The following is a 20,374-nucleotide window of genomic DNA, read 5'->3' as shown; positions in this document are numbered from 1 at the left end:
TATTAAAACTTGTTCATGTCTCCATTTTCAGTAATTCTGACTAATAAACGAGTTCTTTTTACCTGTGGCATCTCCATCTGACCCCAAAGTCAGAGGTGAAGCGACAGCTGAAGCCAAAGGTGAAATCTAAGGTGAAATAATGCATTTGATGCAGTTAGAAATGAGGCATTTCATTAGCTTGCTCTGTTTGCATCTCTCAGAATCTGCCCTGGCTGCAGAATTCACTGTCTCTGAGACACTTAACTGAAACATTAGCAGATCTACTTCAGAGACAGCCACACAATACCTGTGTGACAGCACCACTGCCACTGATACCCTGTGGTTTGAAAAGGCATTTGCAGCACTAGAAGTACAAGCAGTTTCGAGCTGAGCCAAAGGTCAGGAACTGCTCTGTGACAGATTCCCATCCTCCATGGACCAGGCGCTATGGAAACCCACTGCACATAGGTGTTGTGTTAGAATCTCCTGCCTTTTCCAGGCATGCATCACATGGGTATTGATTGTGAAAACAGCCAAGATTGGTTTGATTGATTTGCTTCCCATGCATTAAGAACATGACTGGTTTTACTGCTCAGAAAAAGCTATGCTTTAGAAAACAAGAGAGCAAGAAAGCCTTTCTGGCAAAGTTCAACTTTGAAAAACAAGCTTTTGCCCGTGTCAGAATGTCAAAGTCCCTGGTGTTCTGTCAGATTTTGCCACACCTAACAGGCTCAAAAATGTCTGTCTGGAAATGAAACATAAGAACTTTTAATGCAGGAGCTTACCGCTGTTTGGTTTTCCCCATCACTGTAGTCAGCCCCAAAGCAAAGCCCAAAACCTACAATTCTTTGGGGAATCAAGGCCTGACTGTCTGGCAGCTATGAAAAAAATCTGGCTTCCTGAATTCCTTGTTCTGGCATGAGAAAGATCTCTCACAATGCAGTTCTAGGGCAGAGCTGAAGGAACATGTTGGATTGGGGTCAGAGAAGGGCACCGGAGCTGGTGCAGGGCCTGGAACACAAGTGTGATGGGGAAGGGCTGAGGGACCTGGGGGGTTCAGTGTGGAGAAGAGAAGGCTCAGGGGGGACCTGATGGCTCCCTACAACTGCCTGAGAGGAGGATGGAGCCAGGAGGGGCTGGGCTCTGCTCCCAAGGAACAAGGGATGGGACAAGAGGAAACGGCCTCAAGCTGCACCAGGGCAGGTTTAGATGGAGCTGAGGAACAATTCCTTCCCCAGAGGGTGCTCAGGCATTGGAACAGGCTGCCCAGGGCAGGGCTGCAGTCACCGTCCCTGCAAGTGTTCACACACTGTGGAGACGAGGCCTCAGTGCCATGGGGCAGTGGTGGCCTTGGCAGTGCTGGGGTAAGGTTGGACTGGATGAGCTTAAAGGGCTTTTCCAACCCAACTGATTCTGAGATGCATTCAGTAAATCAACACAACACCCCTCACTCAGTAGACTGAGTCCCCAGTCTGCTTTGAACTGTATTTTAGAAGTCAGGAACTCAAAATGCTGCCAGGGCTTATTCAAACCTTGAAGTGCTACAGATTTGTTTAAGGGTAGACACCACCACCAGCCAGCCTGCTTTTTGGGCAGAAACAGACTCCCCCATGTTTCCATGATGTGAAAACATGGTTTGTTTTATTTGAGCCATTGCTGAAGAAAGTCAAAATAACCCTGGCAGAAGCAAGATGATGTTTGTAGGTAGAAGTAATATCTTTTATTAGAGCATCTGCTGTTGTTAGAAAACAAATAAGCCCTGGGCAGGATAGAGAAGCTTTTGTCCTATAGCTGAAAGCTTATTTAATTTTCCAGCTATATTATTTCAACCTACAAACCTCATCTTGTCTGTGCCCTTAGAGCATCCTGACTGCAAGAACATGGCCTCAAGAGCATTGCTGTCTGTTCACGGTATGCAAGACAACCTGGCTGCACTGCCAAGTGTTAGCTGTCATTCCTAGTAGAGAGACAGGGCTAAGAAATCTCTCCTACTCAGAGGATGTTCATAGACACACTGCTGGGTGTCTGCTTTTTGATACAGTGAAGGTGAACTGATTTTAAATTACTTCTGAACTGGTATTTTATATATATATTAATGTTTTTTCTATTTTCTGACCTTACTTTGTCATTCATTTTGATATCATGGAGCTGATGTCCAATTTGGAATGGATTTCATTTTTTGTTTTAACGGGAATGAATAATGATACTACTAATCTTTAATCTGTGATTAGGATCACTTGTGAAGAACACACCAACCTGCAAACGAGGAGCTGGTCCAGCATCACAGCTAGGATAAACCAACCTCACACCAAGGATAAAAGGCAAGTCTGGCAACCACATCCCTGTGCTCACACTTAGGTGACCTGGAAGCTTTTGCAGCGATAAAAGCCCCCATCCCCTAAGAATTAGACCATGAACACACCAGACTGAGAACTTCCCTCAGCCAGACAATGCGTCCTCAGAACCTACCTCCTAGCTGTAACATTAGAAAGGATGTTAAGTACTCACAAGCCCAGACAAAACTGCCCTCCCAGAGGTGCCAGGCTACAATGACCAGCTGGAAATGCTTTATGAGCTGACATTTGGGGTTTACTGTTACACTGGAGCAGTTCAAAAGAAGCAATTTGTTCTGTGGCTTAATGCATTTAGGAACTAAGGTGCGGTGAGTTTACTGTGGCAGGAAAACAACTTCAGCCCTTTCTCCCCCCTCCTTTTGAAGCACAAAGCAAGTGAATAAAGGCGAAGAAGTGAGCACCCAAGCTAGCAAAAGCTTATTAGTGAAGAGAAAGGAATCAATCATTCTGACCTGTGCAGCAGCTGAGGATGTGGAAGCAGGAAACCCTGGAGACGTTACAATGTGCCAGTGAGCCTGAGCCATCGTCTTTGTTTGTTGCTAATGAGCCATGGTGCTTTTTAATAATACATAAACCATTTAAAAGGACCTGATGGGAAGACCAAGGAAGGCAGTGGAAGCATTTCTACTGAGACAGAGCTCAGAAAGCACCAACACGCTTTGTGAAACAGGGGAAAAATGAATTTCTGCCAAATACAGAGCCAGAGCTCAGCACAACTACTGGATTCCAATAGGGTCTCCAAGATGCTTGGACCCCCAAGGCTGTATTTTCTGGCAGACCATCCTCCTAGAGGGTATGTCCAAGCTGAAACTCCTGGAAATATCACAATGGAGGCTCCAGAGCCCTTGGATCTATGATGCTTTTATCAAGAATCACAGAATGGTTTGGGTTGGAAAGGACCTGAAGATCATCCAGTTCCAACCCCTGCCATGGGCAGGGACACCTCAGTGTTTCTATCTGCAGCCAAAGCACACGAGGTAGCCAAGGATTCCCAGGTGTCATTGCTTTAGCTTTCAGGTTTTCAGCTCCTGGAAGCCCTGAGGACACATGCTGCATCCACCCTGAGTTTCCAGCCCCCATGCATGGAGTCTGGGATCACCAGCTTGGAGTCAAAGAGCCTAGAAACGCTCTCAGTGAGCTGAAAAAATGGGTACTCCTGGCAGTTCTGCCCCTGTCATTAGCTGCTTTTAGCAGCAGAGAAGCTGCCAAGGCTGTCACATTCCCTGAAAGAGCTTGAAATCATAAAAGGAAGTGCTTCATTTTGGGGCTGACCATAGTTCTTTGCAGCGTGCTCATGGGATTTCACACTTGTATTCAAAGAAAGACTTGGGTCTGATTCAGATACAAATTTATTTAAAACAAAAAGAAATATTTACAGCCTGAAAATCCCACTTTTTGATCAATTTGGCTTCTTTTGATCCCAGAGGGCTTTGGCAGGTGCTTAAAAGGGCTCTCCATACAACCTTAGAAGATGGTTCACCGCTGACTTATATGTAGCTACATTAACAGCAGAAAGCATGAACTGCTCCAACTCCATGCAGAATCACTCTCTAGGTAACAGGGATAAGGAGTAACAAGGAAACAACAAAAACTAATAGGGACAAAGTAAAACTGAAGGTGCCACAGACACTGTATTAAGCCCTGTGGAAAGTCCACGCCAGATCCATGTGAGGGCTGGACCCTTGCGAGCTGTTGTGGTGTTTTAATTCATGTCTTTACCATGATGGACAGGACATTATCTTCACCTTGACAAGAGAAGCTGAAGTACCCTGCCATGAAAGCAAATTAACAAACGCATCATTACACATGCTATCGGTGCCTCTGGCTGCAGTCTGTCCCCACACCAGTAATCCCAAATCCTCCATCTCCAGCACCGCAGTGCCCTTCTCTTTCACCTGATGTGTGCAGAAACACCTCACCCATCACTCTAAACGCGCTGTGTTTTCCTCCATCTCCCCGTTGAAGCAGTGGGCTGCTTCTGGTGCTGTCAGACCCCCAGAGTCGCCAAACCACCCCAGTGCCACCATTTGTGCCCCTTTCCCTCCCTTCTCCCCTTCCCAACACTCTCCTTGTCTCCCTCGACTCCTTCCAAGCACACAATTGCTTTTCAAACCCAGTTTTGGTGCCTCAGTATCCCGTGTTTCTGGTTCCGCCGTGGTGCCATTGATACCGGGCTTGCCTACGGCCCTGAGCGCATGGAAGGACCTCCAGGGAGGCTCCACCACAGGCCTCAGACAAGCTCGATTGCACATCAAAGCGATAATTTAATGATCTAAACCCCAAATCGGCAATTAGCGGCTGTTTCTCCGCAGGGAAGCAGCGTTTGAGCTGCCCCCCTCCCTCCTCCTCCAGCCACCTCAGCGCAGAGCCCTCGGCCGCCATTACCGCACGCCGCCACCGCGGAACTACAACTCCCATCATGCCCCGCGGCGCAGCGCCCCGGCTGGAGGCTGCGGAGACGCGCCGCGGGGGACGCTGGGAGTTGTAGTCCCGGCCCTGCAGCCGCGGCGGTGTCGGTGAACGGGCAGCGGGCGGGGACCGAACTACCCGCGGCCGGGAGGAAGCGGGGCCGGGCTCGGAGAGCGGGGCCGCGGCCCGGGAGCGGGATGCGGTGGCGGCCCGGGACGGTGTCTCCCTGCTTGAGGCAACGCCATGCACCCGGCTGTGGCGGTGGGGCTGGTGTTCGGCGGCTGCTGCAGCAACGTGGTGTTCCTGGAGCTGCTGGCCAGGTGCGGGGGCAGCGATGGGATCGGGGGTCGGGGCACGGTGTCCCCCACCGGCTTCAGGGTTTGTGAGGGGAGGAAGCGGCAGCGGTGGCTCTGAGGGTCTCCAGGAGATGGAAGCGGTTTGTGAAGGGATTTGGGGTGATGGTGGGGTCTGGGGTGATGGGCTCTGTGGCCCCCGTGGCGTGGCCGGTCCCCTTCGTGGCTTAGGAATGCCGGGGTTCCTCACCAGGGTGCCAGAAGGAGCCCGGGTGTGGATTGCCAGGCCCTGGCCTTCTTGTGCCAGTGTCTGGTGGGGTTTTGGGGGGGGCTGTCCCGTCCCCCCGTCCCCGTCCCCCCCCCCCCCAGCTTGGGCCGAGCCTGGTCCCGTCATGGTCCCAGCATTGGGAATCTCATGTCTTTGGTGACACAGGGACCACCACGTACATCAATCCGGCCCCAAAACCCCACTTTGATGCCAAGTAACATCTGAAATCCCAAGAAGAAGACGTGCAGGAGCTGGGTAGGGATCCCTGGGGCCAGCAGGCGGGGCCGAGGGGACGTTGTTCATCTGGAAATGTGATCTTTGGTAGCAAAATGCAGCCGCAGAGCCGAGGTGGTGATGGTGAGGAGTCCCTGTGGGGCTTGGAGCCAAGGAGAATTCCCAGGTGGCAGAGAGAGGAGGGCTGATGTTTAGGGTGCCGTGTAAGTGCTGTGTCACCTTCCTTGCCCTTATGGAGGAAGGCTGACATGGCTTGGAAAAGGTGATGGTCCGGGGGTTTTGTGTCCAGAGTCGGTCAGCAAGTTGTTAAAGGCAAAAAGTGTGTGATCTAACTGGAAGAAAGTAATGATTAAACTGGTTCTGTGCCTACAGTCATAGTAAGTCAGTGTGGAGCTGCGTCCCCTGACCGCTCCGTACTGTGTTCACATCATAGAATCACAGTTTGGGTTGAAGGGAGCTTAAAGCTCCTCCAGTTCCAACCCCTGCCACGGGCAGGGACACCTTCCACTAGAGCAGCTTGCTCCAAGCCCCTGTGTCCAACCTGGCCTTGAACACTGCCAGGGATGGGGCAGCCACAGCTTCTCTGGGCAATCATTCATAGGTAAAACCTGCCCTTACTTCCTGCCCACCCATCGTCATCCCAGCTTGATCAGAGAAAAAGGGAGTGCAAGAGGGAGCCTGCCTCTGTAAGCCAGCAGTGGGGGTATTTGAGGCTAAGTGGGAGGCTGGGATGCAGGTACCATAAACAAGGTTGCACAATCCCTCAGCAATCCCTGTATAAATCAAGAAGCGGTTCCTGGGGGAACAGACCTTGTGTGATGACTTCTGTTTCCTCTCAGGGATTGCTCTGACCTCTGCATTTCCTGTTGGCTTGTGCTGGAGCATCAGTGAGGGAGGAGGAATGGGCCCTTCTAATGTGAAGAGAGCTTTGGATCTGGCTTCTTCCATTTGCTTGCCACTTAGGCTTGTATATCCTGAAGCCAGACCTTAAAACAAAACCGAGCCGTTTTGCCCTATTCAGAATTAGGTGTCTGAACCCCAGAAGGGATTTTGAGCAGCAAATTCCAGAAATTCAATTGCAGACCTCAAGGAAAAGCTGCTTTTCACATACAAGCTTCTCTTAAGCAATGCCTCTCGTTCCCCTGTTCCTAACAGCTCTATTCCTGTACCCCTCACTTGTGCTGTTCACCTTTGGTCCCTGAGTTGGGGTTACACTGATTATTTCTTTAGGTCTTGGGGTTACCTGGAGGGAAAAGTCTCTCCTGGAAATGAATCTTCTCCTAACAAGCCAAGTCCTGGAAGAGGATCACAGGAACAGGTGGTGACCAGACTAAGTCTAGTGAGGGGGATTGGGAGAAATTTGTTAAGGATTTATGAGGATAGAGCAAAGGAATGAGAAGTGTTTAGTCTACAGGTGCGTGAGGACAGACAGAAGACTTTAACTGTGTGGAGAATGGCTGCAGGGAAGAGGAGAGAAATTTTTCTGCTAGGCTCTGGAGGCAGAACAAGAAATAAGGGGCTTAAATTGCTATGAAGGGGATTTGAAGGAGGCCAAAAACCAGGTTTGCTCCTTCTCAGTGTAGTGAAGTGGGTTTGTGAGAGAAAGAGCAGGAAAAGCCTTTGTTGGGGGGTTTAAAGAGCAAGTTAAACTTAAGTCCCTGAGTAACAAGGAATCCTGGACAGGGCAGGAAACACCATCCAGTTCATCCCATGATCCATGATCTGCTCTTCACCACCTGAAGCTGTGTCCTTGTGAGGTGCCTCCTTTGTAAGACCAGTTGAGGCTCTGCATGGTGGATATCAATGCAGGGGGTTCTTCCCTGTGTGGTGCAAATGGGGAGGTTGCTCTTTGCAGCGGCTGTTGAAGGAATTCCCTACAGAGCATGGAATGTTCTACACTGTCTTTCATCCCAGCATCTGCTGGGGCTGTGAGACAGCCCAGGCAATCCCATCCTAGTAGGCAGGCTGACAATTGCATTCCAGTGTTTTCATGTTGCTTCTGGAGGACGTGTTATCAGTTAGCTACAGCTAAAGCGGATCCTTGTGGTTGATACAGCCACACATCTTGTCTCTCCTTTGAGGTCTATCAGTGTGTTAGGATTGTGAGTCAAAGATACAGATACAGCCTGGAGGTTTCTTTGTTTGTCTTTTTACTATCAGTCAACGTATAACCCTGATAATGTGAGGTATATGTACAGCAAATGGGGAGGAAACAAAGTCTAGTGCATGGGAACAGTCTGGGTTTATTCCAAGTTTACACGTGCTCTGTATTCCCCTATAGAGATAAAGTTTACAATCCTGGAGCCTGGCCTCTCTCTACTGTTCAGTATCTCTTCACTTCCCCAAGTCACTTCCGAACCTCTTAACCTCATTGCACAGCGGGAATTGAGGTCTTATGGGGGACTGAGCTCTGAAAAATGTGAATATTGGCGGGTGGGTAGAGAAGAGGGGCTCAGGCTAGTGCCTACCCCATGGAAAATGCAGGGAGAAGGTGGCCTTTGTGAGTGCTCTTAGGTGGCAACTGCTTGCCAGCTCTGCATTATCCAGTGCTGCTGCTTCTGAGAAGTCTTGGGGGGTGACAGAGGAGATTTTGGAGATCAGGCCTTTGGCTCTGCTATCCAGGAGACAGCTTGGTTATTCTGGTTTTCCAGTGCATCCCTCAGCTTGCATTCTGTATTCTAGATATAAGGAAGAAGTTCTTTAATGTGAGGGTGCTGAGGCGCTGGCACAGGGTGCTCAGAGAAGTGGTAAGTGCCCCATCTGTGGCAGTGTTCAAGGCCAGGTTGGGCAGAGCCTTGGGCGACATGATCTAATGTGATGTGTCCCTGCCTATAGCAAGGGGTTGGAACTGGATGATCTTAAGGTCCTTTCCAGCCCAAACCAGTCTGGGATTCTGTGATTCTACAAAACTGTGTCTAGACCCAGCCTCTAACTACTTGTGATGGGGTGCTGTGTGAGCAAGCTGCATGCTTGTGCACCAGGGTGAGGATCAGAACTCAGTGGTGTGCAGCTTCTCCATTAAGTCTTTGGCCTCAGTTTCTGTCTTGCAGCAGAGACAGGGGAAGTACTCACTTAAATTCCCATTTCCTGCTGCAAATAACAGGGAGCTTTCTGATTATGTGACATGTCACTGCCTCCTCTGAGCCCACAGCTGACTGTGTGCCTCCACAAAATCCTCTCCTGCTGCCTGTAAGCTTCTTAGGAAGGAGGCAGGCTCTGCAGTGGACATGTCTGTAGGATCACCATGCAGGGATTGTCAAGCTGTTGTGGGCTTGTATGTAGTTTCTCTTCATCAGGGATGGTAGTGATAGGACAAAGGGGAATTGGTTTCAACTTAAACAGGGGAGATTTAGGTTAGATATAAAGAAGAAGCTCTTCCCTGTGAGGGTGCTGAGGTGCTGGCACAGGGTGCCCAGAGAAGCTGTGGCTGCCCCATCCCTGGCAGTGTTCAAGGCCAGGTTGGACACAGGGGCTTGGAGCAAGCTGCTCTAGTGGAAGGTGTCCCTGCCCATGGCAGGGGTTGGAGCTGGATGAGCTTTAAGGTCCCTTCCAACACAAACCATTCTATGGTTCTTCCCTCAGAATAAACACGAGGTTGGTTTGCTCAGAGGTGGTGTCATTTCCACTACAAAGGCAGTGATGGCTGCAGTGCCTGGGTCTCGGGGAGAAGAAGGATGCTCAGCTAAAAGGTCTCTTTTAAGGTCAGACACTGCTTTGTGGCTTATGATACAAGCAGAACCACAGATACTACACCTTGCTCTGCAGGCACGGACCTGAACTTGGCACTTCCCTCATGCAGTGGAAGTAAGCACTGTTGGAAATCCTGCTGCCTTCCTCCTGGGTGGATTCATTATTTCACCTGGCCTCTAAAAAGTACAGCAGCTTGTAGGTATGGAGAGAGCCCTATCAGAGCCACTTCTCTATGAGAAAGGGGGAGATCCATAACCATGGTTAAGTCAAGTGTGTGATGTTGCTCATTCAGACTCTGCACCCTGCAGGATGTTATACAGAGCTCTGAGGTGCGACCAGTTTCATCTTTCACTTCCAAACCAAATTTAGCACTTGACCCATGGTCACAGAATCAACCAGGCTGGAAAAGCCCTTTAAGCTCATCCAGTCCAACCATTCCCAGCACTGCCAAGGCCACCACTAACCCATGGCACTGAGGCCTCGTCTCCACGCTGTGTGAACACTTGCAGGGACGGTGACTGCAGCCCTGCCCTGGGCAGCCTGTTCCAATGCCTGAGCAGCCTCTGGGGAAGGAATTGTTCCTCAGCTCCATCTAAACCTGCCCTGGGGCAGCTTGAGGCCGTTTCCTCTTGTCCCATCCCTTGTTCCTTGGGAGCAGAGCCCAGCCCCTCCTGGCTCCATCCTCCTCTCAGGCAGTTGTAGGCAGCAATCAGGTCCCCCCCAGGTCCCTCAGCCCTTCCCCATCACATTTGTGCTCCAGGCTCTGCACCAGCTCCACTGCCCTTCTCTGGCCCCGTTCCAGCACCTCAATGTCTCTCTTGTAGTGAGGGGCCCAGAACTGAACACAGGATTCAAGGTGCAGCCTCTCCAGTGGGGGTGGCTGCTTATTACCTCTTTGGTAGTGTTTGAGGAAGAGATTGCTGCACATGTATTTACAAGCACAGATGAATAATACCTGCAGGGAGGTGCTGAACAAAGGCAGTGTGAGAACCTGGATAGGTAAAGCAGTAAAGCCCTTCCAGGCTGATGCTCACTCTGTGATTATGAACTGAGAGCCTCTTTTTATGAGAACCCCATGCAGTGTTTGTTCTCCATGGCATTGCTCTGATGCTTGTCTTTCTTCCCCTTTCTGCAGGCAGTTTCCAGGATGTGGGAACATAGTGACATTCTCCCAGTTCCTATTTATTGCAGTGGAAGGCTTTATCTTTGAAACCAACTTTGGGAGGAAGAAGCCAGCCATACCAATAAGGTATAGTTGTTCTGAACACTTTTGTTAGGCACAAATTGTCTAGTTATCTGTTATCTCCAAAAGTGTTGAATCAAATGGCTTATCAGTTTATCCTGTCTAAATCCCACCATTCTGCAGTATTTGTGAAGCCACACTGAGAACCTGTCGTGCCTGATAAAAGATGAACTCCTCTTTTTGATGAGAATTCTCAATAGGAAATTGCCATCAGATACCTCCCTGTCCAAGCAGTAGGGCAGTGTTTTGCACACTGAAGAGTTGTCTGTGTTTTGAAGAGCTTTGCTGTGACTTTGGGACTTGGTGCAATGAGTGTGGGAGGGAAAGGTTTACTGGAAACACAAACTCACTTCTGCATTTCTCCATCAGGGCTGATCTTGTCCTGGCAATGGCCTGGCATGTTCCTGCTCTCCTCCCTGGCACTCAGTGGATGAAGTGAAGAGGTTTAGTGAGGTGCCTTAGCAGACTGCCTGGGGCAGCTGAGTGTTGGGACAGAGATCCTCATTACAGGAAGTTGAGGGCAAGTTTAGTGCCATTCATGGCTGTGTCACAACGAGGAACTATAGTCTGTGGAGGCGTAGAACCATGGAGGTGGTGTTCAGCCTGGATTTGAATGGTTTCTCCTTCCACTCAGGGTAATGATGCCTGCTGGCAGACATTGAATCCCCTCAGATCAAGCCTTGTCTTATGCCACTGCCCTCAGAAAAGAGGGGTACGGAGGAAGTCCTTGCTAAAAGATCTCATGTGGAGTATCTTCAGCTCCCCTTTGCTTCTGGAGTTAGCACAGCTTGCGTCACTGCAGGTCAGGTTGCTTCCTGTCCTAAGTACTTGCCTGTTACATCCAAAGGGGACTGATCTCCTTGTCACAGCCCCAAGAGCTAGGGCTCCTGCTCAGCTCCAGACTTTTCCTTGCAACCCAGAATCTGTTCCTAAGGTGACTCCCAGCATCCCAGGGAGGTATATGCACAGCTACCAGCTGGCTTATGTTGTTTCTGTGTTTCAGGTACTATTTCACCATGGTGGCCATGTTCTTCACTGTCAGTGTGGTGAATAACTATGCCCTGAACTTAAATATCGCCATGCCACTGCACATGATCTTCAGATCAGTGAGTACTGTCATCCTTTTCCTCCTCCTGTGATATCTCTTCTGGTTATCTCTGCAAGCACTGTCCCTGCATGTGTTTTGCCACCTTCTCTTTCTCTAAGGGCACCAAACTCCTATGCAAATAGTAAACTCCATGTAACTTGTGGGGAGAGCAACTTTCCTCTGAAGGCTCAGTTCCAGTTCTAACTTTCACAGTGTTGATCATTATATTTCAGCTTAATGGATAGACAAGGAAGGGGGCTCAACCAGGCTTTATATTTCCAAAGGTGATGGGGAAGTAAGTGACAAAACCAAGCCCAGACTCTGGCTGTCACCTCTGAGTGAACTGAATCCTGGCCAAGGGCATCCAGCTTTCCCTTCCTTCACACAGCTGCAACAAGTGGTCCATGTCCTAGTGTAGGCGTCTTGGTTAAACACCCAAGGTCAGAGAGCATGGATTTGGCCTAGTTCCACCTCCACTGTTACTGCATTGTCTTTGCTTTGGAAAGTGCTATTAAAATGCATCTTTACTTGAGTGTAGATGAGCACCAGGGTATAATATCTGTTAAAACCAAAGAAGATGAAGTCCCAGGTATTTGGAATAACAGAATCTGCTGGGCAGATCTACTGTTCTCCCACAACACACCAGGGAGTTGAGATACCTGAAGTAAGGAGAGGTTAAAAAGAAGAAAACCAGACAACATTCAGAGACCTGTCCTGCATGAACCGTAATGGATGGTTCTTGTGTTGCAGCCCTGCACTCAATCTGTGGAGCCATAGTCCTGTTCCCCATTAAAACCACAGCAGGTTCTGATCTGTAGCACACACTGAATGTCACGAGGGAGCCAAAAATGGGGAAGATCCTAATAGCCTGTTTGCCCCAGCATCCTTGTTCCCAAACCACCTAGCTCAAGTTCTCCCCTCCTCCTAGCTGAAGTGGGACTCATAGAATCATTTAGGTTAGAAAAGACCTTTAGGATCATCAAGTCCAACTGTTCTGTAGCACTGCCAAGTCCACCACTAAACCATGTTCCTAAATGCCACTTGTATGTCTTTTAAGTCCCTCCAGGGATGGTGACTGCACCACTTGCCTGGGCAGCCTCTTCCAGGTTCCAGTGCTTGACAACCCTTTGGGTGAAGAAATTGTTCCTAATCTCCAATCTAAACCTCCCCTGGCACAACTTGAAGTTGTTGTGTCTTGTCCCCGCCTTGTCAGTCTCGCTGATCCTGTTCTGGCACGTCTGTTGATGCTTTGGCATTAGTTATATTGAGTTTGTGGTGTTTCTCTGCATCCCAGTGCAAGGAATTTTGTCATGCTGACCTTCTCTTTTGTTTTAATCCTCTTTCTCTTCCTCCCCAGGGTTCTCTCATAGCAAGCATGGCTCTAGGTATCATCATTTTGAAGAAAAGGTAAATTAAAACCTCTTTTTACATCACCAGGGAATGCTTTGCCACTGACTTAATCCTGACTGCTTAGTGCCCTTTCCTGTTAAATATTCTTGGTTTACTGGTGGGGAAACTGGGGACATAAAGGTATGCCTGAACTAGAGGCTGGAATAGTTCCCTGTTGCATTCCCACCACCCTTCACTCCTTCATTTAAGTCAAGCATGGATTGAAAAGAGAGATCAACACATCGCTGCAGCCTTCTGTGTTAGTTCTCTTCTTTCCTCTCACTTGAATGAGGCCAGTACCACTCCTGATGGATGGTTGTACTGGTCTGGCTGGGATGGAGTTAACTTTCTTCATAGCAGCCCATATGGTGTTGTGTTTGGGATTTGTGGCTAGAACAGTGTTGATAGCACTGATGTTTGGGCTGTTGCTGAACAGTGCTAACACAGTGTCAAGGCTCTGTTTTTCCCACTCTGCATCCCTAGCAAATAGGCTGGGGGTGGACAACAAGTTGAGAGGGGACACAGCTGGGACAAATGACCCAACGTGGCCAAAGGGATATTCTGTGCCACTTAATGTGTGCTGCAATAGAAACCAGGGTGGAGGAAGAAAAGGGTTGGGAGGAATTGGCTTCAAGATGGCCATGCCTGTGGGAGGTGATGAGTGATTGCTTTTGCATGTTTTGGGGGTTTTAGTTTCCTCCCTCACCTATTAAACTCTTTAGCTCAAGCCATGAGTTTTTGTGTTCTTGCCCCATCCCATGGGGTTGGGGGAATGAGTAGGTGCTGTGTAGGTGCTTGGCTGCTGTTGGGGTCAACCTACCCACATCAGGTCAGGAGGGTCCTCCCAGTACTTTAGGGTCTGGCTGTTGGACCAGCATGAGCACATCCCCTGCCACTCCATTACTACGTAGATGTCCAAGAGGGATCCTCTGCCACAGGCAAGGAGATCTTGGTCCAAATGCTCCTTTTTGTTGCTGTTGGAGTGAGTTGACCTTCCCTCTTCTCTCCAGTGTTAGGTAATGGATATGTGCCCATTACTCCATGTTCACACCAGTGTAATGGAGCTAAATGTGATGCAAGAGAGCAGGAGATGAATGACACAAGGCTGAGCTGGGTCATTGACATTTCTCTTCTCCCCCTGTGCAGATACAGCGTATCTAAATACACATCCATAGCCCTGGTGTCCTTGGGGATCTTCACCTGCACTTTCATGTCTGCAAAGCAAGTGGTAAGGATTGGAAAGGGCCTGAGGGCAGAGCTGTGAACCTTATTGACAGGAGGAGCTGCTGTCAGCACCTTCATCACTAATTCCCTTTGCTTGACTATTAATGGAAAGATAAAATGTATTCTGGCTCTAAATCTGCTTCCCAAAAGCTCTTGTTCCTGGTTTAATTTTCATGTGGGTTGGAAGGAAGGGATACCCACATATGTGTGGTTTAGCTTAATTACAGGTGCCTTTTAACCTGTTTAGGTTGCTTTTTGCTGACACTAAACCATTATTTATAACACTTAGCAGCTGTTTTACTGTGATGTGTTGCAGTAGGAGCAGTGAATCTTAAACAAAACTCATCCATCTTAATCCTTTGCTCTTTTTATCCCAAAAGAGGTTGTCAGCGTTCAGGCTAGATTATTCCAGGCTTGCTTTCATCCAGTGTAACTTTCTGTGACCCTTGAAATAAAGTGCCTGTATTTGGAGCACAGGAGGAATGAAAAAAATCCCTGTGTAACACCACTTTGGGCTGTTCCTGGGTCAGCACCTACAGCCTGATCTTGTCAACTGAAGACAGGAAGATGGCATAAAGTGGTGGTCAAGTGAAAATTGGTTGCACTTTATCCAGCTCTGAGAGACTGGGAGTGAACCAGGGCTGTCAAAGCTCCAAGTTCCTCATTACTGAATTGCTTTTCATGTCCTTAGAATGTCTGAGAAGGTCTGTGCAGTGCAGCTTTGCTCTATGTTAACCCATGTGCAGTCATGGGGTTGTGGGATAGCACGGGCAGTTGTGGCAAAGGTGATTTAATCTAATTTGCCCTAAACTACAGTGGAAAAGAGTCGAGCCAAGTCATGTTACCTGGAGTTTTGCCCTCAGCTAACAGCCTCTACAGGCCTGGTTTCCTCAGTGTCTTCACTGCAAGTTGGAGCCCTGGTTTAATACCTGACTGGGGCTTGCCCAAACCCCTTGTTCTTTCCTGCACCCTCATCTCTGAGATGAGGACAGATGAGCTGATGGGCTGTCTGAGAGCTTTCTAAGTGTCATTGATCAATTTTGTGGTTGAAGAGTTCAGTCTTTTGCTAAGCTAGGGCGTTTGCTTCAGAAAAGCTGCTTTCTTGGTCAGGCATTTACACTTTCTGCTGGAATCTGGTGCATTCCCTGAGCAGAATGGAAAGCAGAGCGTGCTGTAGTCACTGCCACCTCTGTTCAGAGAATATGAGGGCTTGGAATACAACACACAAACCAAGAGTGAGATACAGGCAGGTTGAGCAGCAGGGACATGGTGGCTCAATGTGACTGTGTTGTGTCTCCCTCCACCAGGCATCTGACTCCAGCTTAAATGAAGAGGACGGATTCCAGGTTTTCTTGTGGTGGCTGCTAGGTGAGTGTCACATCTCCAGCTGAGCTTGCTGGGTCAAGACTCAGCTCTCTGACGTCCTTAAAGGTCTTTTCCAACCTAGTAGGTTCTATGATTCTATGTGGGTTGTGTAAAGCAGATGGTGCTGGGAGTCCCTGTGCTGGGTTTAAGTTGTGCTGAGCATCTGGTGGATGTTGGTTTGCAAAGAAATAGGTTTTGGGGCACCCATCAGCAGCTTTGTGCAAGGAGATGCTCTTCGTTTGTCAAATGAGGTAAATATGGCATCTAAGCAGTTCTTCAAGGTAGTGGTTTAGTGACAAAGTGAGACTGCAGTCATGCATGTTTGCAGGTATCTTCTTGACTTCTTTCTGCAAAAGAAGCCCTACCTGACACACCTGATGCTATGAGGTAGACTGCATAGAGGGAGATGGGATGTGGCTGATTCAAGTGTTCATTCAGTATTTAAAGGAGGTGATCTTGCCCCTCTGCTCTGGTGAGACCCCACTTGCAGCACTGTGTGCAGTTCTGGTGTCTTCAGCATAAGAAGGACATGGAGCTGTTGGAGCAAGTCCACAGGAGGCCACAGGGATGAGCAGGGGCTGGAGCACCTCCCATATGGAGACAGGCTGAGAACACTGGGGCTGTTGAGCCTGGGGAAGAGAAGCTGCGTGGAGACCTCAAAGCAGCTTCCAGTGTCTGAAGGGGGCTACAAGGATGCCGGGGAGGGACTCTTCATCAGGGACTGGAGTAATAGGACAAGGGGTGATGGGTTCAAACTGAAACAGGGGAAGTTCAGGTTTGATATAAAGAAGTTCTTCCCTGGGAGGGGAGTGAGACACTGGATGCCTGTGTCCCAAAGGCCGTTACCCGTCTTACCAAGTCTGGACTGACTGAAAGCCAACCTGTGGGAGCCTGCAGGCTGATTGACCTGAGCTATGCCATGCTAGAGCAGTGTGGCAAGGCTGTGCTTCTCTTCCAGGTATTGCTGCGCTCACCTTCGCCCTCCTCATGTCCGCCAGGATGGGGATTTTCCAGGAGACCCTGTACAAGCGGTTTGGGAAGCACTCCAAAGAGGCCCTATTTTACAATGTGAGTCACCACATCCTTCCTGTTGCTTTTAGAGGGCAAATAGAACCGCTGAGAGAATTCCTTCCCGTCCCATAGGCAGCACAGATCCGAAGGATGACACACTGCAGAGCTGGAGCAGGGAAGTTTGTGCTCTCATCCAGATGTGTGAGGCTGCTTTCCCAGGATGAGAAGTGGGCTGGGTGCACATAACCTGTTAACATCATGTCTTTTCTCTCCAGCACGCGTTACCACTCCCTGGCTTTCTGCTTCTCGCCCCCAACATCTACCACCATGCAGTCCTCTTCAGCCAGTCAGGTAAGTGCTGCACAGATGGATCCTTGCTTTCACACCTTTCTGTCCTCTGGAAAATGCCATAGGAAGCTTTCATTCCAGCAGTTTTGCACATCAGACTGTTGTCTTGGGGTGTTCAAGTGAAATTCAACAGGCTTTCCAGCACCAGAAAGCTTCTGTATCTCTCAACCCTGTCATTAGGTTGAGGGAGGGGATTCTGCCCCTCTGCTGTGCTCTGGGGAGACCCCTCCTGCAGTCCTGATCCAGCTCTGGGGCAGCAGCACAAGAGGGACGTGGAGCTGTTGGAGCGAGTGCAGAGGAGGCCATGGAGATGCTGCGAGGGCTGGAGCAGCTCTGCTCTGGAGCCAGGCTGAGAGAGCTGGGCTGGATCAGCCTGGAGAAGAGAAGGCTCCTGAAGGGGAGACCTGAGAGCAGCTCCAGTGCCTAAAGGGGCTGCAGGAAAGCTGGAGAGGGGCTTTGGACAAGGGCCTGTAGGGCCAGGCCAAGGGGAATGGCTTTAACCTGCCAGAGGGGAGACTGAGCTGAGCTCTTAGGCAGAAGCTCTTCCCTGTGAGAGGGTTTGGGAGTGGGAGCAGCAGGACCCAGGTGTAAACAGAGACCCATTGACTCTTCTTTTGCTGGTGCTGCACTGGCTTTGCTGTGTTAGCCCTCTCAGAGCCTCACAGTTGATTCATCCAATTTTAACAGTAGGACAGCCCTGAAGAAACCGAGACAAAGTGTATCTGCAAACAATGGCCTTTGTCATTTACCAAAGTAGGAACAAGATAACTGTCCAAAATCAAACTGTGCCCACACCTCATCCTGCCTAACACAACAACAGCCTCCTGAAGCTGCAGTGGCCAGTCCTGGATGGGATAGAGCCGTTTCTCTGTGCATCATCTTTAAGCAGTAGGAGGCAGTGACCTTGCTCCATCCTTTTCTCCCTGCAGAGCCGTTCCAGGTCCCAGTGATCGGCCTGACCCTGCCAATCATGTGGTTCTACCTCCTCATGAACGTCATCACTCAGTATCCTTTGAAAGCGCAGCTTGAGACGCCACGGAGATGGCACTGGGGTGGGAGAGGAGCAATGGGGTGGGGATATAAAGTCCTTGGGGTCTTCCCTGCGCTTGGGAGCCGATGTGTGTGTAACTTGGATAATAGGGAATGGAATTTAACCTGGGGCTTATGATTTTTTCCAGGGTAGCTGAAATCTGGCACCGCCTACCCAGGGACAGGCTGACTGGGGTAAACTCACTACAGTTCTGCCAGCCAGCTCTAGGTAGAAGGGACACATCAGGAGCTACCTGGAATACGTCAGTGTAGAGTCTTCCAGGTAGAGAGGAGAGGTCTGAAAGTCTGATGAAGCTGAGATGCCCTCAAGAAAGGGACCCTTCATCTGAGACCCTCTTACCATTTTCCTCTCACTGTTCAGAGAACATAAGTTGCTGCTCAGGCTCCTCCATGAAACCCCCTTATTTAATCTGCCTTTCCCATACCCCTCAAGGGGAAAGGGAACTTCTGCTGATGGATTTAGATGGGATGTAAGGCAGAAGCTCTTCCCTGTGAGGGTGCTGAGGCGCTGGCACAGGGTGCCCAGAGAAGCTGTGGCTGCCCCATCCCTGGCAGTGTTCAAGGCCAGAGGTTGGACACAGGGGCTTGGAGCAAGCTGCTCTAGTGGAAGGTGTCCCTGCCCGTGGCAGGGGTTGGAGCTGGAGGAGCTTTAAGGTTCCTTCCAACCCAAACCATTCCTTAGTCTGGATTTAGGTTCCCTTACTCTATGGCAGGGACTGTAAACCCTGTGTGCCACCAACTGTTCACCAGGCTCCTGGGCAGGGCTGGTGGGAGATTTGGGGTGTCTTTGGGGTTTGCAGTGAAGCTGTTCACAGCTGTGGAAACACTGGTGTGTGGAGACGGGAACCTTATTCCCTCTATAACCACACTTGAGTTGCTCATTGCTCAGTCCTCATTCCCAAAGGCTTTCCAAGGTGTCCTCCTTCTTCATAGATTGGATGTAAGGAGGAAATCTTTTCCTGTTAGGGTGGTGAGGCACTGGAATGGATTGCCCAGGTTGGTTGAGAATGCTCCATCCCTGGCAGTGTTCAAGACCAGGTTGGATGAGGCCTCGGGTGATGTGGTTTAGTGTGAGGTGTCCCTGCCTGTGGCAGGGGGTTGGAACTGGGTGATCTTAAGGTCCTTTCCAACCCAAACCATTCTGTGATTCATCCCTGATGTCCCCTTACCTCACCTCTCCAGGTACGTCTGCATCCGCGGCGTGTTCATCCTCACCACGGAGTGCACGTCCCTCACGGTCACACTGGTGGTGACGCTCCGCAAGTTCGTCAGCCTCATCTTCTCCATCCTCTACTTCCACAACCCCTTCACAGCCTGGCACTGGCTGGGCACTGCCTTCGTCTTCATGGGGACTCTCATGTACACCGAGGTGTGGAACAGCCTCGGGCCCTTCCTGGCTCACTGGAGGAGGAGGTCAAAGGAAGAGTAACAGCCTGGGACCTCTCTGCAGGGACCTTTTTGTTTTATAGAGCAGAGCAGCAGGGAATGCCCCAGAAGGGGTTGTTTTATAACACAGGGGAGGTGTTGGCTGTGCCAAGCTCCTGGGAAGCGTGGAGCCTCCCCTGGGAACCTACTGAAACGGATCATGGAGAGACAATGTGGTTATTTTTGCAACCCTTTCCGCTTCCAACTTCTCCCCCTGTTTTCCCATTTGAAGAACCCTTTGAAAGTCATGGAAAAGCTGACTCAGTTCTCCTTTAGGAGCCCAGCCTTCTTGTGGTGCTGTTGTCCACTCTTCCACCTTCAGTGAGCTGGGCCCTGAGCCTCTTTGGTGCCGTCCTTCAATGTCCAGGGGATCTGCTGTGTGTGCAGCAGGTTGTTGGTTACACTGGAGATTCCAGGCCTGGCTGTTAACCTGATCCTATTACCCCTGTGCTCTGCTCCTGTAGAGCCTTCCAGTCTGCCCAGTAGGTCCTTCACTGGGGAGTGACTCAGGGGGCTGATTCCCAAGCCAACGAGTTCCCATCAGTGGCAGCAGGGAGTAGCTGAAGTGCTTTGAGGCTTTGCTGATTCATAGGGTAGTTGGGGTTGGAAGGGACCTTTTAAGCTCATCAAGTCCAACCCACCTGCAGTGAGCAGGGACATCTTCAACTAGATCAGAGTCCTCAGGTGTTGCTGTAATACTCCACCAGCCAGAGGGTGTCCTGGGTTCTTCCTGCCCCTGTTAGGTCCTCAGTAGAGGTCACTTTCCAGTCACTTCCTACTTTTCCCCTCATCCCAGTCATGTGCAGTGGGTTTTGTTAACAACAGCCTGTGCTGAGCCCCCAGTGCACCCATGATTCCCCCCTCACCCCCAGATCCAGCCCCACCTCAGGGTTCAAATGATGCCAAGGAACTTCAGGACCAGTACAACTGAGCTTATTTCTGCTGCTGGGGGCTGGTTTTGCTCTCCCGTCACCTGGATCTCTTCTCCCGCCCCTTGGGCATCAG

General features: G+C 50.0%; 1 protein-coding gene across 1 annotated transcript; it reads left to right on the top strand.

Annotated features, from left to right (window-relative positions):
- The first annotated feature begins 4,877 nt into the window (after positions 1-4,877).
- SLC35B4 (solute carrier family 35 member B4) lies at positions 4,878-19,804 on the top strand. The gene is made up of 10 exons (XM_057425610.1): positions 4,878-5,062; positions 10,363-10,476; positions 11,474-11,576; positions 12,915-12,964; positions 14,093-14,174; positions 15,478-15,538; positions 16,494-16,603; positions 16,822-16,897; positions 17,824-17,899; positions 19,127-19,804. The coding sequence occupies exons 1-10, from the start codon at positions 4,986-4,988 to the stop codon at positions 19,371-19,373; spliced, it is 996 nt and encodes a 331-aa protein (XP_057281593.1). The 5' UTR covers positions 4,878-4,985; the 3' UTR covers positions 19,374-19,804.
- Positions 19,805-20,374: the final 570 nt, after the last annotated feature.

This window comes from Pezoporus wallicus, unplaced genomic scaffold (assembly GCF_028554395.1).
Source record: "Pezoporus wallicus isolate ANWC-B61680 ecotype Strahan unplaced genomic scaffold, APGP_CSIRO_Pwel_v1 contig_4722, whole genome shotgun sequence".
NCBI classification, from domain to species: Eukaryota; Metazoa; Chordata; class Aves; order Psittaciformes; family Psittacidae; genus Pezoporus; species Pezoporus wallicus.
Note: the sequence above shows the minus strand (reverse complement) of the source record. Positions and strands in the feature narration are given on the sequence as shown.